Genomic DNA, 26,380 nt, shown 5'->3' on the forward strand with positions numbered 1-26,380 from the left:
TACGAAAATATATGAGTCATTAAATAGGAAAGTCTTCGATGAGAAATATCATTATCTAAGGCCACTTGAAAATCCGATTAGTCGATACTCGCTAGAACGTTCGTTCAAATCTATACGAATATATATGTATAGTTTCGTAGAAAGAAACTTCACTTAATATATTATTCGATCGTACGTACTATAAACGTAAATCAAATTGCCGTTGTTTGAGGAGCAGGTGGTGGTGTTAAAGGCGTCCAAGCGTTAGTCTGTTGATCGGTATTAGCCAGTTGATTGTTTTGTCGATGATGATTGTGACGATCTATTACCACAGCTAGGCATCTGCGTTCGTCATCAGATTGTACATTATTTAGAGTTTCGACAGTTTGATTAGGACAAACAGCAGTTACGTGTTGATGTTCCTTAGAAGGATCATCGTATTCTCCAGCATTTGGTGACGTAGTTTCGGTTTGTGGAAGAGGTTGAAGATGTAACATTTGCATATTGTGATGCTGTTGTTTGTGTAAATGTTGATCAGGTGTTGTCGATTGTACCGGAGATACAGGTGCATGATGATACTCATGAACCGAATATTCCGCTGGATTGGCTGAAGGAATTGTCTCGTTATCGGTTGGATGTAGAACGTGATGTAGTCCACCGTGAGATACCGTAGTATAAGGTGGCATCTGATGATGGAGATGTAAATTTAAATTTAAATAGGATTGTTGTTGTTGCTGTTGCTGTTGTTGATGATGTTGTTGTTGATCGGATAGAGCCATGGAATGTATCCAAGCGGAGGAGTCTGAATTATGGGGATGATCTTGTGACATTGAATTGCAAGGTAAACTTGCCGGGACGTAGAGTGTACATCCGGTCACACTGGTCGGTGTCATCGTTCCAACGACTGTTCTAGCTAGCGTAGTATGCGAGGAAGATGTTGGTGATGGCGAAGGTGAAGCTGCCCATTCTTGTGGAGGTGGAGGTGGTATGCACGCTGGATTCAAACTTTGTAACGATTCCGGACTTCGTGGTGACCAACTGGATGGTGTCACGTAGGTCGTTGAATGTAGGAGTGGTACGGTCCCATATGGATCTAAATGTTCCTCTGAAGTTTAAATAGAATTCAATTATTTGTTATTTTTTTTTTTTTATAGGAAGATAATTCAACACATCGTTATACCAACCATCTTGAGCATATTTGTGTCTCAAAGAATATGGTGTTACCCTACAAGTATTTCTACGTCCACCAGTAGAAACCGTGTAAGAATGAGTAAGATGATTGTTAACCACGTTTTGTGCTTGATTTTGAGGCGCCATTATTCCGGACGTTGTACTATACTCGCATCCCATCGTTGGCTGCGGTATGAACCAAGCGCTTGAGTCTATAATTTTCGAATGGCGAAGTGTTAGTTTTCAAGCGTTAGTACTTCAAAGTGCGTCGAAAGTTCAATGTTATTCGTATATTAGACTCACATTGAGGATACGTTTGAGTGTCAGTTGGTCTTTCTTTTGCATCCAAAAAAGCTTTAGCAAATGGATTATATTTTATCTTCAAGCTCGTCACTTCCTCGTTCTGATACGCTGTCACCGCTATGAACTGTGTCTCGGGGAAACGATAGGTGAGAACCTGTGATAATCGAAATTCTTTCAATACTTAAACATACTTTATTTTACCTTGTTTTTTCTTTTCTTTTCTATACGTCATTGACTCGATGACTCTTACATTTAGTCAGAAAATCTTATTTACACGTTCGAACGTTTTCTCTCTCTCTTGACGTTTTCGAATTTGCGTAGAAACGCATAGGTACCTATATCCATATTGACTAAACATGTTTCGACTTATTCTAACATACTGAAACCGTAATGCAAACTCTTCGCGTTAAGAACGTATACAGAATCATAAAATGATGCGAAACGTTGCTTACAGTTCTCTGTTCCTCGGCTCCAACTCGAACCAGATGCACACGCGGCTCGTATTTGTGTAGCGAATTTAACATGATTTGTCCGTTCCCGTTAGCCTTGTTGGTGAGTTTCACCTTGGCGAATGATATTGCTTCTTTCATCCAGTGTGCACCAAAATTTGGACTCTCTGGATGAACGTAAATCGGATTTGGAGGTGCTATTTCTGCCTTTCCACCGGGAACCCATTCACCGTTTACGTATTTCCATCTATTTTTTAACAAAGTTTTTCTTCTGTTATACAATATATATATATATATATATATATATATATATATATATAAATGATATAATGTGATACTAAAGTTCCGAATATTCTCACCTATGAGGATCTACTTGTACGAATTCGAGCAAAAGAGTATACATGGCTGCCGGTTCCAAGCCTTGTGCTAATACTTTAACCACCGGAAACATTCGTCTAAAGAGAGAAAAGTCAACGATATTTCATTTAGATTCAAGTTTGAACCACGTCGGTTTTGTTAACAGAAGAAAAGAATTTTTCTCTCAGTGAACAATATACGTTGGTAGTGCAAGAAGCAAATCTGCTAGGCATTATTATTAGACCAATTAGCTTAATTTACAACTTTGTGTTCTACTTCTTATATACTTTGTCTTTGTCTACTTCTCAATGACCTTACATTTGATTACGATGATTAATAAAAATGATTACACGATTGTTCTTTACGACGAATTATTTTCGTAAATGATATTTCGTAAGAAAAAAAGAAACGAATTTCGTGATTTTTCATTTGATTATATTATTCTTTTCTTTGTGCATGGGGGACCTATATCGTTGTTCAACAATTTTCTTTGAAGACAGTCCGCCGGCAGAACTTCAGAAGTTGCAGGTGTGCCATCGGACCGACCGTCGAACATTCTACGAAGAAGAATCGTGAGTATCGTAAAGTTTTATTACCGACACAATACTATACTTCTTTATTCTCCAACCGAATTATGTTTCTTTCATTCGAGATATTCCTTTTCGGAGTCGATCATTAGTCGCGCGTGCCTACTCGATCTTGATTATTAAGGCACGGCAGGTAAATAAGAATAGACACATAGATTCGTTGATCGTTAGAAAAATAATTAATTACAATGTTTAAAGTATAGGTGTATTACGAATACATTTGGAAATTCCTAAAATCCTTTCAACAAGTCTTATCATTTATTAAGAAAAATGTTTCATATTTAAACAATTTTACAGTCTTCATCTCTGATAGGCACGAATAGAAGATTTCCTTATGTTCTCTATGATAAAAATATTCAACGTAAATGAATAAAGATAGATCGAATATATTCTTAAGTTTTAGATGATCAAGTGCGATAGCGATCAAACTTAAGCAATCGGATGAAGTAGGAATTAAAAAATTTGGTCGTCAGCATTCTTACCTTCCATTCTTCGTGACGATCATCTCGTTAGTGATACACTGAAATCTAGTCCATAATTCTCTGTCCTCTAACGAAAGAGAGAGGGGTAAGTTCTGATTGGAGGACATCGACGTAACGCAGATATTTTGCCTGGACAAAGAATCTCGATCATCGTTTGATTTCTTATTGGTTTCTTTAGACATTGTTCTAGCTTGTCCACCATCCTCTTCTTGTTCTAACTCATGTTCGTTTTCGGTATCTTGTCGCTCCTGTCCTCTCTGTCGTTCCTTTTCTCGACAGGAAGAATGTACAGGAGATACACCGAGACTCGTATTGCCTGATTGCATCTTTCTATTTTTTCCTCCTCTCTGTCTCTCTTTCTTTCTTTTTAATTTTTCTCGTCGATCAATCAAGTCACGTTTTTCCCTTTCCAAAGTCTCTAGTTCGATTAGACGAAGTTGACGAATACGATAAGCGATTAGAAAAAGGTTGATATGAAAAGAGATGGAAAATGGAGAAGCTGGTACAACGATACGGATGAATGTTTGAAAGAGAGAAAGAAAGAAAGAAAGAAAGAGAGAGTGATAGATAGGTAGATAGGCAGATAGATAGATAGATAGATAGACGGATAGAAAGAAAGAAAGAAAGAAAGAAAGAAAGAAAGAAAGAAAGAAAAAAAGAAAGAAAGAAAAAGAGAGGGAGTGGAGAACGTTGAACGCGGATGTCGTCGGTCGCACCTAGCAACACCGATTTCAACTGGTGACCAGCCCTCGTGGCCAGGACTCGTAACACTTGGGCGCGATATTTCACACTATCCGGCGAAGACGAGCCGAAGACTGACGGGCGACACCTCTCAGTTTCTCCCGGACGACCTTTCCTTCTCTATCTCTTGGCGGTGGCCGGCTCCTAAAAGAAACGGCACCATCCTCCCTGGCTGACCAACTCCGTTACGGTGCTCCTTGGGTGCTAATTAAGAGCCAGGAATTAGAAAGAGCTTGGCCTCTCTCTCTTTCTCTCTTACCCCGTCTCCCTTTTCTCTCTCTTCTTCATCATGGTACTGCCGCAAACATGGCAGTACGTATCATGTTCTTTCTGTATTGGCTGTAGTCCCTGCAAGCTGCTCGGTACACCGAACGAAACGATTTCACTGGTCCCCTCTTCGTTCTAGGCCATTCAAGGACGCTATTTGTCACCGCCTCTAATCCTACTCGCAAGCCAACCGACGTTCGACTTCACTTTACGATCTCATCATGGTTGGCTGATTCATCGTGTAGTAGACGGAGAGTTTGTCAGTCCGCCCATCAACTTGACCGATCGCCAGCTCCTCCTGAAGTTTCTTCGTCAACGGCAGACGATGTGTGACCCCCTCGTGTGACCTCGCTTCCGGACTTCGCGATATCAACTCGTGAACGAGCTACGAGATTTCAACCGATCGTTTTACTTCGTCACACTTCTTAATTCGTTCTATCGGTGCTTCTCTTGGACTTTTTCGAGGTTAGATATCCAACGATCTTGTTTTTATATCGTATATTTAATTTATTGTTCTCTCTCTCTCTCTCTCTCTCTCTCTCTCTGTCTCTCTCTCTTTTCCTTTCTTTCTTTCTTTTTTTTTAATTATATTCTTATATTACGTTTGTTTAGTGTTGCTCAAGAAATATCCTTTTTTGTTTGCTTTCTTCAGAAATATATATGTGAAGGATTTTAAAGCAAAATACAGTGTGATGTTCCAAGTTCGGTGACGTAACGATTTTATAGAAAGTGTTCACCATTATAGTACGTATCCACACACGTTTATATATTCATTGATTTCTTTAGGGTATATCTCTTGGGTTGTGAATTAAGATAAAAAACAAATCGATCAGTGGTCTTCCATTTCGAAAAGTACATATGTCATTGTTAGCTCGTTCTTCGTTTTTGATGCTGAGGAGTCAGCAAGGTAAGCACCAAAGGTGGAATCTTCGGAGTCGTACTTTTTCATCTCAAATGACTAAAGTCAACATAGACTTAGTCTCACGGTACGAACTGTACAATCTTTTATTAGCTAGGAACATTTGACCAGGACCGTTTTTTGTTTGTTGTATCATGCCATGATTTCGGCTAGTGCGTTTATATATATATATATATAAAGTCGACAAGGATATGTTTGCGTCTGAGACTTGTATAACATGAATTGTCCGCAAACCTGACGAAGTTTTCTGACGAAGAATTCTTAATTGATAGAATTATATATTCGAACAAATTTGTGTTTTACGTTCTTGTTCAGTATTAGTATATCGACCATAGTAGGAATGGTACTTCTGAACAAGTTGATTAAATGATCAAGAAAGAAATTGTTTGTTAAATAATAGGATTTATTAATTTCTTTTGTAATATCTAGGATCTTTATATTCGGACGTATTTCTTTAAAATTTTGTCTAAAATTCTTTAAGTTTGGTATATTAAAACTGCTACTTTTAAACAAGTTCATTAAAGAACTGAAAAAAGATTATTTATTAAGTTATACAATATTTATTGATTTCTTTTGTTATATTTGTATTAATTCGTTTTGAATTTTGTCGACTTTATGTTCAGTATATTAGAATTGGTACTTCTGGACAAGTTGATTAAATGATTGAGAACTGATGACGATAGGATTTCTCGATTTTTTCTATTACATTTAGGATTGTGTGTGTCATATTCGAATAAATTTGTTTAGAATCTCATCTTTTTTTTCAACACATTAGTTTTAAGAAATGATCGAAAAACAAATGATATATTTATCAAATAATTTGATGCGTCGATTTGTTCTATTATATCTAGCAAACTTGTCAGTTTAATAATTCAATTATTTACTTGTGCGTATAACGTTAACAATAATAAGAATAAATAACGATCAGTCTCGTTGTTAAGAACAAATTTAGAATAATTCAATAGAGAATAACGAAACGGACAAAGTTGATATCCCGTTTTTCAGACCATCAAAATTTTTCAAAATCATTTTCGTTTCTAAGAAAAATTATGCAATAATTAACGAAACAAACAAAACCGATACTTGATTTTGACCAAGACCTTTTTGGTTCTGTCAGATGTTTAATATACGTTTATATACAAACATACAAGCGTACATAGTTGTCCTAATTCAACGTAAGATCTACGAATGTTTACCTTTTCTACTTCCTTCGGAAAGATCGCAAGATCTTTCGGCGTTTTTCCCAGTGGCAAAGGCAATAAAACTTTTTAGAGTTCCCACGTGATGGCTTCGGTGAATCATGGAGGTTTACAGCAGGATCTCCCATATAATAATATAGCTACCTGCCGTTAGGTAGCTCACATCTTTTTTTGGATTAGAAGAACAGCTCGGCAAAGTTTATCACGTTTGTGGCTTCTCTGCCGCTTCCGCTTTCCCTCCATCTGTCCTTTCATAAAATATCTTTATTGATCGTTTCGATAACAGCCATTAACATTTTCCTTCATTGTTTACAAATCGTATTCCTCTCGTGTCTTTTCGAATAAAAGGGATTCGGTCGAAGAATGCGATATTGTTCCTTTCGGACATGATCTTAACAATCGTTTTTACTCATTGTACAATTGTGAACAATTATCTTTTAAAATATCCAATAATTAATTCGTTGATACTAATACGTTTCTGATCGGTTATTAAGTGTACTCGTGCTCGCACATATATTTTCATTTAATTATGAATGTAATCGATAAAAGGCATTATTTTCTTCATATGCTAGTCCATTAATGTGTTAACACGTACCGCATTTATTTTTGATTGCATAGATTTGTAAATGTTGACATTTACCAAACGAATCATTCAATAGTTTAGAATCTTATTTAAAATAAAAAACATCGACGTTTCGCGTGTTTATTATTATTTTTTTAATTGTAGTATTATCTGTCGTGTTAAATAGTGTTTTGGTATATTACTTCTTGGAATAGAATTTTTCTGAATTTTTTATATTTCGATAATAATTTCAATTTAATTACGAACGTAGCCGGTGAAATGTATTACTTTGTATATGATAACCGGTCAACGATGTGTGTTAACACGTATTAGATTTATTTTTGATCGAAAAGATTTGTAAATGTTGACATCGACGAATTAATCGTTGAATAGTCTGAACTCTTATTGTTTACAATTAAAAAGATCGATAACTATGTTCCGCGTTTTCATTTTTCTTTTTTCTAAATAATAAAATAATATCTATAAGAATAGAACAACATCGATAAATCGATAAAACTTTATTGAATATAATCATTAGATAAATTCTAGAGGATGCTATCGTTACGAAGAAACGAAATGCTTTGTCGCAACGTTATTGGTAAATTATTCATTCATTTACAAAAGATCCGAGACTAAACTAAATCGGTTTAAACGATGAAAAGCGATTAATTAAAACTTTCGAAATTCATTTATTCGTCGGAAACTTTAGGCGAAGATTTTTCTCGATTATTTTCGTAACGACAAGATTTGTTTTCGTTGACCTTGATATTCTCATTTTCTTCGTCCTCTTCGACGTAACTACTACCGTCGTCGCTATTGTCCGTACCAATTAGAATATATTTCTGATCTTCTACGTGATCGTCCTCGTTGATCAGGATACAACACTTTCCATTGTAACGACGAAGGAGTGCTTCGATATTTGATAAACGAGCGATCGTTGCGTTCTCGTGAAATTCATGTCCTTCGGTAGTATGATGGATACAATCGGGTGGTCTTGTACATATCTGTGTATAAGTTTTTTTTTTTTTACATAAATTTTATACTTTTCAAAAAAAAAAAATAGAACGAAGTGATACTATCTATTAATTAATTAATCAATTAATTATCAAATAATCTTTTAGATACCATAAGCACGTTAACGCGTTTTGCATCGTCAGATACCTAATTCAATCTATACAAAAAGGGCATATAACACAAGCACTTGTTTGAAGTTTATTTAATGGATATAATTAATCAATGTCGCGCATTTGAGTGAATTTTAAATATATTTTAAGGTCATCTCACGGAATAATTTATAGTTTTTTAAAAATATATGATTACATTTATATTTTAATTATTATTAAGTTTTTTTACTTGCGGCTTTTATATATTATAAAAAAGATTAATTATGTTATATAAAAGATTAATTAATTAATTGATTAGATCGTTTTATGGTCAACTAAAATTATCTTTTTTTTTTGCATCATACCGATGCACTTTGCATGAAATTAATTAATTTCTGATTTGATAGATTTCAAGATATAGAATAGGAATCTGTTAAATGAATGTTGCAATTAAATTTTGCAGAGTTTACTTAAATTATTTTTAAGATTGTTTAAATAAAATTTATAAAACTTTTTGAAGACTATAGAAGTTTCTAATAAGAGTAAAAGTTTTATAAAAAAAAAAGTATAATAATGAATGTATTTTTTATCTACAAAAAGTTATAAATGAGATAAATATATCGATTTGTATAAAATTGATTCGATGCATACGATTTTTAAGATTAAAAAAGATTTACTCTTTTCAAAATTCGGTAAAAATTGAATTATAAAAACAAAACATGATTGGTATTTATTTATATAACCGAGCTATTTTCCGCGTTTAATTTTTTATAATCCAACTTTGGTTCATATTTAAAAAAAATAATGGGTAAACAGATGGGTAATATAACATTTAAAAGGCATACTAATATATAACTGTATTATATTAACAATAAATATGATATTTATATTTAACAAAAGTTAATCTTCGGTTATAAACTAATAATGAACCCTTTGAATTTTTTTAATTTTTTTTATATTTTTTATAATTTTAATAATTTTTTATATATATATTATATATATATATAAATTTAATAATTTTAATAATTTCATTTAATTAATCAATCGAATCAATAACAATTTTATTAAAAGATTACTTTGAAAGCATATATGTGTACCTACATACACGAATACAAAAGCAGAGAAAATCTGATTACAGAGTTAACTGAAAATAAACTGTGAAAATTAATTATATTATAGTAGGAAGTTTGTTACAAAAATAAAATTAAATTGAACGATAAAAATTGAAACGATTATTATGGTTCAATAATTTATATAATCGATATTAAAACTCGATGTAAAATTAATAATAATATATTCCATGAAACATTATAATAATATATTAATAAACTCGTACTTACTGCGTTACCATTCGAGAATTTAGCAATCGAATTGCCAGTTTGTTTGGCGAACCAATAATAACCATCGTGAACGCTTCGTGAGAAGAGTTCACCTTGCTTTTTTGTTTCGTTCACATTAGGTGTTTTGAAGACGTTTTGACATGCCATAGGGAAAGGAAACATTGTTGGAACGGATAGATACCCTTCTGGGATCTGGGAAAGAAAATAAAACGCATTTTATAATATTTCGTTCTCTTTACTGTCGCACGGACACGCGCGTATTCGTTCGTTCGTTCGTTCGTTCGTTCGTTCATTCACTGTACACTGGATCGCCATAAGTTTTGTTTATTTATTTATTTATTTTGTTAAAATTATTGTATCTTTTTGTCATCTATTTTCAAATGTTTTCCTTCGCTGTGTGCACGCATACATACTTACATATACATACATATTGTTGACCTTTCGAACTTAGGACTTTTCGCGAGTATCGTTCGTGCTATGACAAGTTGATCTTATATCGTCTTTTCCTTTTTTTTTTAATTTCCTTTAAAAGAAAAAAAAAAGAAGAAAATAAACTCATACGTATATACAATACATGCTTCGCCAATGTTTTACTAATCCTGTTATCATTTCTGTGTATACGTGTGTCTCTCTCGGTGTTTATATGTGTGTTTCTGTATTAATACATATTCTTATGTAATATTTTGCCGTCAGAAATTCTAAACTTTGTACTAAACTTTATATTAATAATGAAAATACTTTGTAGAGACGATTATATCAAAACTGTGCCCCGTTCGCGATCGAACGTTACACGAATAATAAATGATCGAAAATGCAAAATTTTGTACCCACAAACGTTTACATCTTTATCGTTTTAACCGTCGTTCGTTGTTTCGATATAGCTTTTTTTTTAAATTACGCAACATACTTAACAAACAAATAAATATAAAAATTACGCGACGGCTCGATATATCGATTTTGAGCTCGGCAAACGCGACTTTCCTTTCTTCCTTTCGATATGTGTTACATCTGATTCGAATGATTTTCTTTCTCGTTATTTCTTTCCGTCTTTCTAAAAAAAAAAAAGAAAAAAAAAAAGAAAAAAGAAGAAGGAACAAAGAAATAAAAAATAAAAAAGAAGATAAAAAAGAAGGAAGAAATAACAATAAAATTACCGATGATAAATTTGTCGCGGTGTTATCATCTTCGTTCGTTATACATACATATACAATATATCTTGATTTCTTTTTCTATAATTCGTATATCTCTTTGTGAGAATTCTTACATCGAAGGAAGAACGTTCTTAAGTTGTACTACGCATGAATCTGAACACAGCTGCTGCGATATCTTTCACTCTATGTTTCTACACGTCATTGTATTGAATAAAAATAAAAGTAAAAGTAAAAATAAAAATAAAAAAAAGTAATAATAACAATAATAATAATAATAATAATAATAATAATAATAATAATAATAATAACAACAACGGTAATAAGTTAAGACGCATGTTCTCGTATGTAAAAATTTATCAGATTAATCTATCGATAAATACGTTCTCTATCGAATCGATCATTTCGCTACTTATGGTGATTATGTATAATTAATTAAGAGGAATAAGTAAAAGTCTTCTTTGTGTTTGTTTCGGTGAATCGATAGCGATAGATCTTTCTCGTGGATTATTTCGGCAAATCCGAATATCATAACGAGGACTTGCCGTCAAAACTTGGCCAATGGAATCGAATCTTCGAGCGATCGTGCGAACAGAATGAGAGAACGCTTCGTGCGACAATACGTAGGACGTAAGCGCGACGGTGAACGCAAAATAAACGTTGTTCCTTGATTCTTTCTTTCTTTCTTTCTTTCTTTTTTTTTTTTTTTAATATTTGTTAATTTGGTCCCATTGTAGGTACAGGGTATGCCCGACACGAATTTATCCCAAATTTATATAACTGATCGATGGATCGATCGATTAATTGATACAAGTGAAACTTGCATTGATACGTGTTCACACTTCGCTTACGGAAATAGCGATGAATAATTTACGATAAATATTACGTATATACAACGTAAACTGTCACGTTCAATTTTTAACTTCAATTTTACTATAACATTGTATCTCGAATTTTGCAAATAAACTAAATGGAATTTCCATCGAGTTTGCTACAATTTTAACGTTTCTTTATGAACGTATAAGTTTTATGACGCTTATCTTCTTCTCTTTTCAATGAAAATTTTAATCCTTTATATATTTATTATATGTCATAATAAATGATTTGCGTTACAAGACGTAAAATCATTATTAAAAAAAATATAACTCTTTTTTGCTTATCAATTTAAATTAACGCGAATATAACTAAATACATAGATAAAGGCATCGACAATTTTTCGAATAAAAGATAATGTTAAAAATGTAATATGTTACTTCACGTTACATACGTTGTATATCACTATGGAGAAGAGATATAGATGGAAGGGAGATAAAAGATTATTTCTTTTTGTTAAGATTATTATTCCAATTAGAAGAAAATATTCTTTCTTTTTTTTATGTATCTTTTCTTTTAACAGCTCCGTAAGCGAATACTGGTCGCGATTAATTGTGCATTCCTTTGGAGAAATATTTGTTAGAAGTAGAAAGACGCTTATCTGTCGGTTTCTCTCCTTCTCATGTTCGCAACGTCAGCGCGTAAAATTGATCATCTTAATCGTCCTTTTTTTCTTTACTTTTTAATTTTCTTCTTTTTAATTTTTTTTTTTGATTCGCGCGTTGATACGTGCTCTTGCTTAATTAATAATCCTACTGGATAACATACGTTCGTCGGTCGTTTTCTTTCCTTCTCTCTTTTTTCATCCTTCTCCTTCGTTTTATTTTTCTTTTATAGATCGTTGATAAATCAACTAAAATGTATATATTGTATATATATATATATATATCTGTATATATATATATTTTGATTATAGCTCGACATACGATCTTTGATATTAATTTTAATTTCTCGATAAGGTACTCAGTATCTAAGTCACACTTATGAGAGAAAGAGAAGGAAATAAAGAGAAAGTGAAAGAGACCGTCAGAACTCTCAAGACGATGAGTCTTTCGTCGATCGATCACCAAAGAGAACAACTCCATCTCTTTCCTAACGAAAGAATTATAAATATATCTATGTGTGATGTGTATATATATATATGTATATATATATCTCTCTTTCAGTAGCCTGATTGTAACATCGATAACCAAATCTATAGACTGAATCATATAACGCAACTATCTTTACATATTTTGAAATATTTAATAAAAATACCAAAAAAAAAAAAAAGTAGGTAAACTGTGATCGTCTCGTAAAATTATAAATTATACAAAATAGAAAAAAAAAAAAAAAAAAAAAGAGAAAATATCTTTTCCGAGCAGAAAAAGAATGACGATTTACGTTATATTTTTCATCCTGCATATAAACATATTTACATGTATATACACATATACATGTTATTCACGGATAAAAAGACTATTTGTGTTGCCAAAAAATATCGTCGTCATAACGACGATACTATTACCGTCATCGTCATTACTGTCATTATCATCATCATCATCATCATCATCGTTAGCATACATTGGCACACATTTTTCGGACAAACCGAATCACTTTCCTTCTTTGATGATCGATCGATTCTCGACGGGAAGACCACTAAAACGTAACGAATAAAATGGCGCGAAAATGTTCGCAACCTCTTTTGTTTTTTTTTTTTTGATTGGATAATACACTTAAATTTCACTACCTACAGGACCGACGTGCGGACTGTGCCAAGGCGAGACGATGGGCTGTCCGCCATAAACATCGGTTGACGTCGATGACGATGACGATGACGACGACGACGTTGGAAAAATATTGTTGCTCGAACCAATGGCAACGTCAAAAGTCGACGTCGGATCAATGGCTCCGACGACTTCACTTTCGAACTTTCCTTTGTCAAAATTTCTTCTCGTTGAATTTGAATTTGACGTCGTCGTCGTTGTTGTCGTCGTTGTCGTCATCGTCGTCGGTACCACCGTGCCTTTCACTTCCGACGTGGCCACTATCCGACTTACGTCGTCTTTCTTATCCTCTTCTGCGCCGGTAGTCTTATCGCCGACCATGTTCGCGAAATATTCCGATCTCGAGAACTTCCCGATTTCTGTCGAGCCAAAAGCTTGATGAAATCCGGGCAAGGGTTGTGTCAAATTTGGCTTCTTCGATTCGAAGCTCTCGGAGGACTGATGATCATGATCTTTTTCCTGATCCCTCGGTCTCTTTGACGTCATCTACTGACATGAAAATAAAATATTCTTTAAAGAATTAATTCACATAATTATCTCTTTTTTTTTTTATTCATTATTTATACATAATCATTTATTATTTATTCTTGGCCAATCTCTAACTTGATCTTTTCTTTTTCTACTTTCGATATCTCATCTATACATGTACATATTCGAAAGAATTTTTTAATAAAATTTTGTCGATCCTTTCTGTTAATCTTATTGTGTGTTAACCGAAGGAAATGTTTCGTCAGAGATGATTCAAGAGTTGTTAGAAAAAATACTATTGTCAAGTGACCTTGTGATACTGCAAAGAATTAACATGCCATCTTTCAATTTTACTTTAAAAAGTTTTACTTTACCGTCGCTGGGATTAATAATCCATTAAAAATCCTCGAACCCGATACGGGATTCGCTTGCCATCTCATTTCTTCAATTATCTCACATCTTCTGGGCATCGCTGATGTAGATGCTTCTGCGGGCATCTGCTAAAGTTTGAAAATATATGTTGCTGATGTATTTTCATTTCTTTTTTTTTTTCATAATCGTAATTACACCTGTATCAACATTACTCGAGTATGACTAATCTGATAAATACCTGATGTTCCGGTGGCGGATAAGAGAGGTCACGCGTGTTATCGAGTTCGCGTTTTCGTGAAATACAAGGTATTTGCGATTGATTCTCTGTGCCCTGTCTATTGGACGTACTATCTCGCAAGAAGATGGCCTGCCGAATTCCATGCATCGTAACGTTACGGATCACTCCAGGGACATCTAAATAGGAAAATATTATTATTGGAATTAGTCAAGTCAATTAGTTAGTATCGATGAAATATTTCAACTTACACGTTGGCAAATTGTGACAGAAATGACCCCATGTTCCTTGAGCAGTAGCTTCCTGTCTGTTAACATGAGGGATAATGATTTGTGGTGGAGCGGGTAATTGGATTGGTCTTACATGTTGATGATGCGTATGCGCGACGTTCTGAAAAACACGAGGATGACGATTGAGGATAGTGTTTTTAATAGTCATAATTAAAAAAGAAAAAAAATGACATACTAGCGAATACGTCAATTAATTTTTCAAATTGAAAGAAATCAATTATAGTATCACCTGATAAGGACTCCACTTTTGTCCTTCAGGGAATCCAGTAAGTTGGTAGCTCCCAAGCATCTGTTGACGTCTAATTTCTCTCCCGAGATTAGCTGCAGCTGCAACGGTAGCGGCTGCTGCTTGATAACTGATAATGTTTATTGGTTGTTTTCCCAAAACAAATTGTTGTTGTTGTTGTTGCTGCTGTTGTTGCTGTTGTTGTTGTTGTTGCTGCTGCTGCTGCTGCTGTTGTTGCTGCTGTTGTTGTTGTTGTTGTTGTTGTTGAAGAAGTTGATATTGTTGCATAGCGAGTCGTGATCTCTGCTCAACGTCAACCTCAAGGTTAATACCAGTATACCATTCTACTCCCCTGCCGTTGTATCCACATTTCGAGCGTGGTTCGTTTACCGTTGGACACCAAGACTCTTGCATCGTTGACTGTTGATCATGTTGATGCTGTTGATGAGCCGACCCGACGAATTGCTCTGTCCGGTAATTGGTCAAGCCCGAAGCACCACAATCAAGATGATTCCGTTGTTGTTGTTGTTGCTGTTGTCGTCGTTGATCCAAGAATTCGTCAGCTAACGAACATGACGTCCTAGTCGTTGTCGTCGTGGTCGTAGTCGTCGCCGTCGTCGTCGTTGACGACGAGGCTCCGAGAGAGTCCTGTGCATTTCCGACCGTGCTCTGCAAGATCGAGCGTCTTGAGGATTCTCTGCTCTGCTCGCGCATAGCTTTCCGTATTCGGGCCTCCTTAGGATTGTAGACGTAGTCTGCGAACAGACAAGGTACTTTGAAAATAGATTGTTTTTGTCTCGTCTCGTTTCGTCTCGTCTCGTCTCGTCTCGTCTCGTCTATCCTTTTAATTATTAAATTATCGTCTCATCCATCATCGATCTAGTTTACGAATTCCATCATTCGACGCATCCTTCTCTCGAGGAGAAATAAATCGTAGCATTCTCGTTGAACGTTACGATCGAGGTCAATCCAATTAACCGTAACGACCCATCCTTCCGATCGATCGTGTTTATCAACCGAACTATCGCGCGATAATAATTCGACGCCGACGAATAAAACGATACTTTACGGGAGACCGAAGCACTCTGTGATTATCGACGTTCTTTCATTACGGTTAAGGGAGAAGCCCTTAAGCTTAAAGGGGGAAAGACGTGACGAAGAAATAAAGAAAAAAAAAAAAAGAAAAGAAAATAAATAAATAAAAAAGGATCGATCGAAATCGCGTGTATTCTTTTAGAATTTTACGTGAGTTCTCGTTGAATAGACATCTACCTGTCGGATGATAAGCAGCCGGAAGGACAGCGTTGTAACGTGCATTAGCCTCGATCATGTTCGAGATCGGTGTAGTACCATAGTTTGCGTATGGGGCAACGTTAGTGTTGTTGTAAAAGTAAGCTTGCTGCTGTTGTTGATGGTGTTGTTGTTGCTGTTGTTGTTGATGATGAGGATGTTGTAGTTGTTGTTGTTGTTGTTGTTGTTGTTGTTGTTGATAAAAATGAGCGCCAGGTGTGTACGCTTCGACGTAGTTGCAGCAATCCATATTTTTGCTTGGATAGGAGGACACGTGGATTATCAATATCAAGTGACTATGTCTTGGTTTTTGTCGTTACATCGGAGCGTTTAAGGACATTAATGTTCACTTTGAACGGACATCGTACACGAACGGCAAAAGTTAAGGTCGGCGTTGTGTCTTTTGAAAAGAAATAGATATATCGGCGAGTTCGAAGATCGTTCGAAAGTCTTTCGAGAGAGACAGATAGATAAATAGATAGATAGACAAATAGATAAACAGATAGAGTTAGAGATAGAGAGACAGAAAGATGCCAAAGGATCGTCGTCGAAACTTTCTCCAATATTTTGGCTGTTTCGTTGATCGCGCCGCGAGATTACCGCCGTTGGTCGAGCGAGGCGGTCGCGATTACGCGGGAAAACGCGAAACGTCGCCTTCGAGTCGTGCCGTTCGATCGGCTGCTCGCATTCCATCGGGAAGACCCAAAGTACGCTCAGCCCTCTCCTGCAGCTTCCTCGTTATCCTCCTCCTTTCGTTTGTCCTCGTGATTCTCATCGTGATCTTCGTTGTCGTCGATATCGACGACGACGTTATCTCTCTGTTCAGCATCCTTCTCGAAACTGAACGTCGAGACGCCGAGAGTGCGTCTTCTACGTTATCATTCGAAAAAAAGCTCAAAGCCGATAAATTTCGTTTATCGAATCGCAACGTTCACCGGCCCGTTCTCCACCGCTTCTTCAACGAGCGGCACACCGTCGTCCTTCTGTCGCGGCCCTCCGACGAACGGAGGATGCGACGATTCCGCGTCTTCCTCTAGCACTCGCGCCATTCTCATAGCAGCAGTACCACCACCACCACCACCACCACAACTACCACCACCACCACCACCTCCACCTCCACCTTCTCCTTTACCAGCAGCAACAACGGCGGCGGCGCCGGTAGCAGCAGCAGCAGCAACAGCAGCAGCAACAGCAGCAGCAGCAGCAGCAGCAGCAGCAGCAGCAGCAGCAGCAGCAGTAGCAGCAACAGCAGCAGTAGCTGCGCCGACGCTTCGAGATCGATGCTCGAAACTAGGCTTCCTCCTCCACTTCTTCCTCCTTCTCCTCCTCTTCCTTCAGCAACAGCCCCAAAGCTAGCCGTGGAGTTACGTCGAGCGCACACGAGACACCCTCCGAGGCTAGAGATGTCAACACACCGACACCTTTCTTCCCGCCTCTACTACGCCTATCAGTCTACTCTCTTCTCCTTCGAGTTTCTCTCTCTCTCTATCTTTCTTTCTTTCTTTCTTTCTCTTTTTCCCTTATTATTCACCCTTCACCCTCATCTTTCTAGTCTATCTCTTTTCTATCTTTTCTCTCTCTCTTTTCTTCCCTTTCTTTTTCTACGAGACTCAACCGAGAGCTTCTTCGTCTCGGTACTTGCTGTCTCTCTATCTATCTATCTATCTATCTATCTATCTATCTATTTATCTCTCTCTCTCTCTTTCTCTCTTTTTCCTTATCTCTTTCTTTCTTTCATTTTCATGACTCCTTGGTATCCTCTCTTACGAAGAGGCGAACAAGAAGAAGTGGATAAAGAGAGAGAGAGAAAGAAAGAGAACGATCCTGCTTCACCGTGCACCTTACTCGCACTGATTTCAACCAAGCACCAGCGCCACGACGACGGATCAACGCGACGCTCGTCATCGACGAGGCCGACTTTCCCCGCCCTTTCGGCGCCGTCGTGCTGCGTCGGTCCGGAGACTACGACGAAGATGAGAAAAAAATGATAGAAATATATCTGTCCAATGATTACTTCATATCTTCTTTATTTTCCACGAGAACGTGGAAATTCGATTCGATTAACGTGAAACGGCGAAGAGCAACGCACGTTGCACGTCTTATTGAAAGTGCATTCGGCTTCCTCCCTCTTCTTTTTTCACCCTTCGACCTCGGTCTCTCTCTCTCTCTCTTTACCTGCTTTTTCATCGATTATCTTCGAAGCTTTTTCGAGACTGCCCATGGATTTTGTTATCATTGTTGAATATCTTTTCTTTCTTTTATTCTCACATTTTTTTCCACGCGAAAATATCGTTTAAATTCGTCTATAATCTATACAAAACGATCGAACGTATTAATATACATTTTTTCTTTCGATGAGACTCACTAGTAATTCGGATTGGATTTGTCGATTTTGTTTAGTTCAAGCACGATTGTTGAACAAATTTGTTTTTTTTTTCTCAACTGTTTTACTCTTCGCATATCCATATATTTTTACTTTAATTGAAATTATTTTCATTGTCCCTGTGGAGGTGGTTAAATATCACATAAAATATCTTAATTGTGATAAATAACGTTCTATTAGGTTTTCAATCGTATTAAATTTAATCGATCGATCGTAAAAGAATTTTACGATTGTCATTTGCTAAAGATAAACGATTAAATTCGTCTACTATATATCGTTTAAATTTCAATGATGATTTTCAATGGATACATCTATTGTTTTATTTGTTTCTTTTCTTTTCTTTTTTTTTTTTTATTTGAAGATGAAAAATCTTTTAACGATTAACGTTCGCCAACGACAACGAGGTAGGCCGGTATCGTCGAACGGTGCCAGAAGCGATAGAAATCGATCGATTCGAGCGTCACCCTTTTCCTATCTATGCGCTTGCACGCTCGTTCGGCACTTTCAGTGATAAGTTGCGACTACTTCAGCTGGCGCGTGCGCTCGTGCACGTTTAAAACTCCTCCTGTCTATGTCGATCTATACATCTACATACATATGTACATAACACCTGTATTAGGAGAATACATACTCCTACGTATAAAACGAATATATATATTATATATACCTATATATTATAGACACCAATTCGTAGATAGATATATATGTATCTATAATAAATATCCATTACGAGCATACTATGTATTCAAATAACAGAAAATTTATCTAACGTATACGTATATTAGTTGACAGAAAATTAGTGCTATACAAATAAAAGAAAGAGAAGTTACGTATGTGTGTGTATATATGTATGTACATATATGTATATATATATATATATATATATATATATATATATATATAAGCACGCACGTATATTCTCATAACAAAATTTTCTATGTTATTTCAAATTAATCGTAAATTATTTAGATGAAAGAAAAAGAAATTACATATATATCCATTACATACATATAAAAACACACATACACACATATATATATTTTTATTTGAAAATATTCTATATTACTTTAAACATTTTTAAATTATCAAATCAAACAGAGAAATTAAAATAAAAAAAAACTATACTTATCCATCAACACACACCACATATATATACATGTGTACATATATATAATATATAATATACACACACATATATATACATGTATCTATACTTTTACGCGAATACATACATACATACATACATACATACATACATACATACATATACATATATTAATATATATTAATATATCTCTATATGTATGTGACGTTAGTGGCACGTGAATGCTTAGAAGACAACGACGACGTCGACGTCGACATCGACAACGACGACGACGACGACGACGAAGACGACGACGACGACGACGGAGGAAGAGGAGAAAGAAGGAAAGAGAAAGAGGTGAAGTAAGAGGAGAGGTACGGTCGTACGGAGGGCATAATCGGCCTGATCCATGGGTGTAGGCAGGCAGGTAGAAGCGCGGTCGTGTATCGGACAGGTTCCTAGACCCGCGTCGCAATCAATACCTCCGGTCTCTCTACCGTTTCCTCCCGCCCGTTTCTCGTCAACTCGACCGAGGATATCTCCTACCTCTCTCTTTCTCTCTCTTTCTCTTACATTGCTTCTTTCACCTCTGTACTTCTACTTTGACGAAAGCGAATCTAATATCGACCATCCTTCGTTTGCTCTCAACACGATCGAAAGATGATCTCCTCTCTCTCTCTCTCTCTCTCTCTCTCTCTCTCTCTTTTCATTCTTTATTTTCTCTCTCTTGTTCTCTTTTTTTTTCTCTTTTTCTTTCACTCTTCACATCTTTCATAGTAACGAGAACGGATGATCAACTCGGAGATCAGCCTGTCGACTTCTCTCTAGTTTCAGAAAATCTTACCGATCGTTCCTAACGAACCATTTGATTATATGGATCGATTTCTCTCTCTCTTTTTTTCTTTGTCTGTTCAATAGAGTACTCTAATATCAGAGGCAATGCAACATGAAATGTGCAAGTCGGATATCCTTCCATAAAGGAACGATTGCTCGGATGATGGATCCTTCTGTAACGAAGGATTCGGGTTAATTGGTAAATAGAGAGAAGCTCGACTATTCGTGCAAATTTTCCAGACAGCGAGTTGGTTACCGTTCTCATGTGTAATCGAAAACTTCGTTACGATCTTATAATTTATCCAAAGCCAGTGTAATTAAGAAATCGATAACGGAAAGGCCTTGGAAAATTGCTTCGAACAAAGAACGGAAAGGATGTATTAACGATGATTATAGAATCTTCTAAAAATTACGAACCGGGTTCTTGAGTTTGATAATCCATCTTTTCATCTTATTTTTTATATTTTGTTCCGTCAGATAGATAGAATTATAGAAAAAGAATTCTATATTGCATTTGTACGAAACGATCATTAAAGGAAGCGAGATTTTTCTTTTTTCTTTGCAAACAACAAGAAAGAAAAGAAGTAACAATAAAGGTTGTTATATTAAACTTTGATAGATCACTTGATACATATATCTTTTTTCTTGACACATTGTATACGTCAAATTAAACATTGCATACTAGCGGTAACACGCGATACGTTTTTGTTTCTAGGAAATCTCTATTTGTATCGCGGAAAGTTAGTTTCGGATATGCAAGTTAAATATATGATCGCATATGACGAGTAGACTGGTTGTCACTCGGCTTTATATCTCTTGGTAGGCTATCAGCATCGTTCTATGTCCGCTTGCCTATATGCATCGTCCTGTCGTGTTACGTCAACGGTGACGACGATGACGACGACAATGATGACGATGCACTCATCCCTGATCCGAGTTAATAAAGTATCGTGAGACAACTCACACTTTGCAATATTCTTGACGAGTATATTTTTAAATAGTGCTTCTTTCCACGTTTTCTTTTTTTTTATCAATAAATAAGAAGGAAGTAGAAAAAAATATGTGTGTGTGTGTGTGTGTGTGTGTGTGTAATACATAAATTCTATTAACAACAACAACAACAACAATAACAACAACATCGTTCTTGAAGAATATATTATACGAACTTGTATATCGTATAGCGTTTTTAATATTAGTATTATTTACATCGAACATATTGGTTTTGTTTTCTACGATTTGCAAATAGTAATTTCAACGCTAATCTACTGAAAATCGAAGCACCATAATACGTTTAATTGCGAAAAAGTTTATCTCAATTAATACTTTCTATGTTTACTGTTGGAGAATCAAGTAATAATAAAAAAGACGTACCAGGATATTTCTTCTTGTGTTCTGCGTCGACTTCTCGTGCCAATGTGAAGTACTTCTCCTTCACATCTTTCGAGATATTCTTCCAAAGGATTCCAAGTCTAATTGGATAAAGAAAAATCGTTATTGCAGGCCGATGGATATCGAGAAATCGTATAGCTCCAATAATAACAATAAAAACAATGTAGCAAATCCAATTAGCAAACAATTTAATTGTGATATTTTTTAGTTATTTCTAATTAATAAATAATTAAAAGAACGAATATTAGATCAATGTAATAAAAAAAGAAAAAAAGAAAAAAGAAAAAAGAAAGAAAGAAAGAAATAAAATAAAATAAAGAGCAAAGTAAATTATCGATGACATATATCAACTCGACTTAGTAACAAAACGAATGAACAATATTTAACAAGGATATTAAACCTGACACTGATGTCCTTGTTAGATTCTCGAGGATTTTCACTGGCAAGTTTCTTCCGCCATTCGTTTGCAAAGAGCATGAAAGCATTAGCCGGCCGTGGAATCTTTCGTTTGAGTGAATTGCCTTCGTTATTCTTCTCGTCGAAAGATAACAATGTTGGTAATATCTCTTGTTTCGTAGATGAAAAATTATTCGAACGATCCTCTTGTTTCCCAATAAAATTCTCTTTGTCATCCTCGGTAACAACGAATGTTTCTCTTCGGGACGAATCGAGAACACGATCTTCGATCATGGCGTTGTTGTTGCTACTGTTGTTGTTGTTATTGTTGTTATTTCTTACGTAGCTTCTTCCACGGTAGGTAGGATAGTTACTCAAGTAAATCGCTTCTTTCTTCGTCGAGATCGGTGATAGGACGTTTGTTTTGACGTTTCTCGAATCACGTAGCTTCGTATCGTCTGCGAACAAGGCGCCATAATTAATCCATTTTCGTTATTTCTCTCGAGATTTGCAGCACAACGAGTCAGCTCGAACTCGAAGTACTATGGATATACGATAAATTAATATCGACCTTTACGAACGAACGAGAGTAATTCAAGAAAAGGCCATAAAAAGAAAAAAAGAAAAAAAAAGAAACAAAAAAGAGATAATACTTAAATATTCTAACGTTCAATCCTTTATTAAAGCACCTTTTACAACAACACAAATGATATAATGTGAAAATTATAATATTATTTAAATCAGTATAATTAGGCCATGTAACTTATACGTAACGTGAAAAACTTTGATATAATATACTTCGTTACAAATATATATATATGTAAGCGTGTTATTAGAAAATTGTAAGGGTTTGTAGAAAAATTATATGGAAAAATTCGAATATCCTACGATGATTGTAACTTTTCAACGAAACATTTAAATATACAATTCTGCATCACGATGTCTCAGTCGGATGATTTTCAAACGATTAAAGTTTTCACAAAGTGCACATTTCGATGGTGTTACATTTAACTCTCTATAATCCAATTTTCTTTTTCGTCCGTATACAAAAATTATATAATATGAAAAAAAAATCGTAATATGTTTATTACTTCTATCGATATAATTACATTATAGTAAGCATGGTAATTATCACGATTAATATTTAACACGAATAACTTCCGTTATTAAACAACAATTAAAGTGACGATAAATTAAAATCAAACCTCAAAAATACAATAGGTATATAAGCGTGCGATTTTGAAAGTTACATGGCGTTATAGAGGGTTAAATGGGAAAACTTGAATATCCTATGATAATCTTACCTTTTTGAACGATACATTCAAATACATGACTCTCCATCACGATGTTTTACTTGGATATCTTTCAAACAGCTAAATTCTTCGCAAAATGCTAATTTCAATGCTATTATTGTAAATGTTTAACAATAATCGATGTGTATCGGATGCGTTTGAGGTGCTTGTAATAATCACTAAGCTAACACTAAGGAATGAAGGTATTCTTTGCTTGGTTGTCGGGTGAAGCACATTCGTTGTTTGAAACAATTGAAAAATTTTTGCAGCGTAACGATGCGCCAACTTTCTTTTTTTTCCCGTTCGTTTCTTTCTTTATTTGTGTCGGAAATGTATGGTCCATGCAAAAGGGTCATGCCATAGAGTCAAAAAGGTACGATCAGGCTCACCGATTTCAATTTGATCTAATCGATATTTCAACGAACGTTTTTACGAACTCGTACAAATGTCCTGTAATTGCTGTACCTGTGACAAGCTTGGCCTAGATTATTATGGTGTATTATCATTGACCAAAAATTCTAATGATCTCGACATAAAAAAAGCGTAAGATTTATATACATACATATACATATGCGTATATACAACAAATTGTTTTATTCTTTGCAATTGTGTGGTGTCATACTTGACGTTCATCCCCATCACATTTTAACGAATTTTCATTTACATCTTTACCTTCGTAAGAATTATACGTTAAATATTTATATTTGATATTCAATTTACGACAATAGTAAGATATATACACAGATAAACGTATCGATTGATAACAATTTAATTAGGATTATTTGAAACGATAATTCGATAAAGTTTACTTCGAAGTATCATATATTTGTTATACAGATTCAGACGATTGGCAATAAGTTATCATCCGAAAAGTAAAGAGAATAATGCTTGCTTTGAAGTATTTAACTTGATAGCTGAAGCATACGATGTGCTTTCGGATCCATTGAAAAGGGCTGTATATGATCAGTATGGTGAGGAAGGTTTGAAACGTGGAGTTCCGGGTCTTAATGGATTTATCGAACCTTACGTTTATCATGGAGAACCTATGAGAACTTACAAGTACATAAGAAATTATTTCTTTATCAAATTAATATGTTTTTATCACTGTAAATAAAAATGTAATTTTACGATACGAATATTTTTAGAGAATTTTTTGGTACTGATAATCCTTATGCTGATATTCTGGATTATTTAACACGGCCACAGTTATTATTTGAATTCCCAGAAGGTCGTGGAATAAAAAAAAAGGAGGAGCCAGTGATAAATAGCTTACAGCTTACTTTGCAAGAGGTATTCTGTTTTAAATGGTGTTATATTAGTACTAAAAAAACAGAAATAATGTACAGTGGGCATCGATGGTAACGTTCTGCTATGAATTTTCTAAATGACCTAAATATCTCAAACGTTTTAGCAGTGTATCATCGTGCTCACGTGCTCGTGATTTTCGAATAAGATATTTTGGTTTCATCGTGTCTATGAGTCCTTGACTCTCTTCATCTTAAGAGAATACTAGAAATATTCTAAAAGTAAAGTATTATCGGCAGAAATGTTATTATTAATATTCACCATACGTACACAACAAAAAAGAGAGAGTTGAGTGACCAGTTTTATGAGGTAATAAAATAAAAGATCAACAGATGTTCTTGCAATAATATTATAGTTAGAAGTACAGAATACAAAATTAGCTGTAATAAAGCATACATACTTTTGTCGATTCATTAGTATAAATAAAATTCGACGATACCGACAGACGTCTTTTCTGATAATTTAAATTCATTTTTGTTTTTTGTTTTTTTTTTTTTTAATCTATGTATAGGTATTTTTTGGTGGAACGAAGAAAATGAAAATTCAAAGATATGTCTTCGTTGATTGTAATAAAATAAGAACGGAACTTAAAGAAGAGATTTTGTCAATACCTATAAAACCGGGTATACCAACAGGAACAAAAATTATTTATCCAGAAATGGGTGATGAGAGTCCGAGCAAAATATCGGGTAAATCTTTTCATTCTTTGTCCGATAAAATCCTGATGATTTCAATAAGAAATTGTACGTCGATTTAGCGGATGTGATTTTTATTGTCGAGGATCGACCCCACGAGACGTTCCAAAGAAAAGACTCCGATTTGTACATGATTGTTGATGTGTTTCTGCGAGAAGCTCTTACGGGAACTACCGTTACTGTTAATACCATCGATGATAGAACTTTTCGAGTTCCGATAACTTCTATCATCACGTATGTTTATTGATTTATTTTTCGTTCTCTTTCTTTTTATTTTTTATTTTTTTTACTTAAGAATGTGATCTACTTCAAGAATTTCATTTATTTACTTTATTTGGGAATTTAATTAATTTATTAATTCAAGAATTTAATAATGAAGTTTGTAATTTTTAAATAATTTTTATATTCGTATCAGACCAGAATATTACAAGATTGTCGAAGGGGAAGGCTTACCTTTACCAGAAAATCCAAAGGAGAAGGGAAACCTGATATTAAATTTCAATATCGAGTTTCCAGTTTATTTGTCGATTATTAATAAAGATTACGTCAACAAAGCCTTCGAATTACCGATTACCAGCGACGCTATAGAAAATGCCGAATATCTTCATCGCTATGGTGTTCAACGTTATAAAATGTGGAACATGTTATAAAAAAAAAGCATACGATTTTTAATTTATACGAGAACTATACACCAATATATTTTATCAAAATTATCTCGTTATACAACAATCGATAATGCAAATTAGTGTAAAACTGTTATACCGACAATCGGACAATTACCGACATGACATCGCATTTGTTCGAAACAATGAAAAGAAACAGCGAATCGTACAGAGGGCGTTGAAAAGAAGTTCACCAAAGTTTAAGAATCTCTCA

At 34.9% G+C, this 26,380-nt stretch overlaps 4 protein-coding genes and 1 long non-coding RNA gene across 9 annotated transcripts; 2 read left to right on the top strand and 3 right to left on the bottom strand.

Moving 5' to 3' along the window:
- Positions 1-36: 36 nt before the first annotated feature.
- Positions 37-3,653, bottom strand: LOC127072882 (T-related protein). The gene is made up of 6 exons (XM_051013716.1): positions 3,328-3,653; positions 2,261-2,356; positions 1,905-2,148; positions 1,453-1,606; positions 1,164-1,361; positions 37-1,084 (listed from the first exon to the last, which is right to left on the bottom strand). Exons 1-6 carry the CDS (start codon positions 3,651-3,653, stop codon positions 192-194), a joined length of 1,911 nt encoding a protein of 636 aa, XP_050869673.1. The 3' UTR covers positions 37-191.
- Positions 2,231-26,273, top strand: LOC127072890 (dnaJ homolog subfamily B member 13-like). Of its 3 annotated transcripts, none has more exons than XM_051013727.1 (6): positions 2,231-2,830; positions 24,342-24,563; positions 24,650-24,794; positions 25,321-25,498; positions 25,567-25,738; positions 25,920-26,273. In XM_051013727.1, exons 1-6 carry the CDS (start codon positions 2,715-2,717, stop codon positions 26,152-26,154), a joined length of 1,068 nt encoding a protein of 355 aa, XP_050869684.1. In that variant the 5' UTR covers positions 2,231-2,714; the 3' UTR covers positions 26,155-26,273. The 3 variants fall into 3 exon arrangements, with proteins under 3 accessions (XP_050869684.1, XP_050869686.1, XP_050869685.1); XM_051013729.1 differs by having other exon boundaries at positions 25,925-26,135; XM_051013728.1 differs by lacking the exon at positions 2,231-2,830 and adding an exon at positions 23,684-24,047.
- LOC127072900 (uncharacterized) lies at positions 4,281-5,728 on the top strand. Its single transcript, XR_007785606.1, has 3 exons — positions 4,281-4,380; positions 4,475-4,800; positions 4,948-5,728. It is a non-coding gene; the product is annotated as an uncharacterized LOC127072900 (long non-coding RNA).
- On the bottom strand, positions 7,517-17,959 carry LOC127072881 (bromodomain-containing protein DDB_G0280777-like). 3 transcript variants are annotated; one of them, XM_051013713.1, is made up of 8 exons: positions 16,187-17,959; positions 14,840-15,591; positions 14,572-14,710; positions 14,324-14,499; positions 14,088-14,213; positions 13,519-13,731; positions 9,459-9,650; positions 7,517-8,019 (listed from the first exon to the last, which is right to left on the bottom strand). In XM_051013713.1, exons 1-8 carry the CDS (start codon positions 16,374-16,376, stop codon positions 7,705-7,707), a joined length of 2,103 nt encoding a protein of 700 aa, XP_050869670.1. In that variant the 5' UTR covers positions 16,377-17,959; the 3' UTR covers positions 7,517-7,704. The 3 variants fall into 3 exon arrangements, with proteins under 3 accessions (XP_050869670.1, XP_050869669.1, XP_050869672.1); XM_051013712.1 differs by having other exon boundaries at positions 16,109-17,959; XM_051013715.1 differs by lacking the exons at positions 7,517-8,019; positions 9,459-9,650 and having other exon boundaries at positions 9,672-13,731; positions 16,109-17,959.
- On the bottom strand, positions 21,670-23,619 carry LOC127072896 (sex-determining region Y protein-like). The gene is made up of 4 exons (XM_051013735.1): positions 23,517-23,619; positions 22,217-22,670; positions 21,799-21,896; positions 21,670-21,692 (listed from the first exon to the last, which is right to left on the bottom strand). Exons 1-4 carry the CDS (start codon positions 23,551-23,553, stop codon positions 21,685-21,687), a joined length of 597 nt encoding a protein of 198 aa, XP_050869692.1. The 5' UTR covers positions 23,554-23,619; the 3' UTR covers positions 21,670-21,684.
- Positions 26,274-26,380: the final 107 nt, after the last annotated feature.

The sequence above is a fragment of the Vespula vulgaris genome, chromosome 2 (assembly GCF_905475345.1).
Source record: "Vespula vulgaris chromosome 2, iyVesVulg1.1, whole genome shotgun sequence".
NCBI lineage: Eukaryota > Metazoa > Arthropoda > Insecta > Hymenoptera > Vespidae > Vespula > Vespula vulgaris.

Bases quoted from the DNA above. Each gene is read 5' to 3' on its own strand.
- LOC127072890 (XM_051013727.1), top strand. From the start codon at position 2,715: ATGGGGGACCTATATCGTTGTTCAACAATTTTCTTTGAAGACAGTCCG. The intron at 24,795-25,320 runs GTATTCTGTTTT...ATCTATGTATAG, and splicing joins TACAGCTTACTTTGCAAGAG to GTATTTTTTGGTGGAACGAA. The intron at 25,499-25,566 runs GTAAATCTTTTC...ACGTCGATTTAG, and splicing joins GAGTCCGAGCAAAATATCGG to CGGATGTGATTTTTATTGTC.
- LOC127072882 (XM_051013716.1), bottom strand. From the start codon at position 3,653: ATGCAATCAGGCAATACGAGTCTCGGTGTATCTCCTGTACATTCTTCC. The intron at 1,607-1,904 runs GTAAGCAACGTT...CGATTATCACAG, and splicing joins GAGCCGAGGAACAGAGAACT to GTTCTCACCTATCGTTTCCC. The intron at 1,085-1,163 runs GTTGGTATAACG...TTTAAACTTCAG, and splicing joins ACACAAATATGCTCAAGATG to AGGAACATTTAGATCCATAT.
- LOC127072881 (XM_051013712.1), bottom strand. From the start codon at position 16,376: ATGGATTGCTGCAACTACGTCGAAGCGTACACACCTGGCGCTCATTTT. The intron at 15,592-16,108 runs GTAGATGTCTAT...GTCTGTTCGCAG, and splicing joins GGCTGCTTATCATCCGACAG to ACTACGTCTACAATCCTAAG. The intron at 14,214-14,323 runs GTATTTATCAGA...TTCAAACTTTAG, and splicing joins ATCCGCCACCGGAACATCAG to CAGATGCCCGCAGAAGCATC.
- LOC127072896 (XM_051013735.1), bottom strand. From the start codon at position 23,553: ATGGAGAGTCATGTATTTGAATGTATCGTTCAAAAAG. The intron at 22,671-23,516 runs GTAAGATTATCA...CCTTGTTCGCAG, and splicing joins TGAATGTATCGTTCAAAAAG to ACGATACGAAGCTACGTGAT. The intron at 21,897-22,216 runs GTTTAATATCCT...TTATCCAATTAG, and splicing joins AACAAGGACATCAGTGTCAG to ACTTGGAATCCTTTGGAAGA.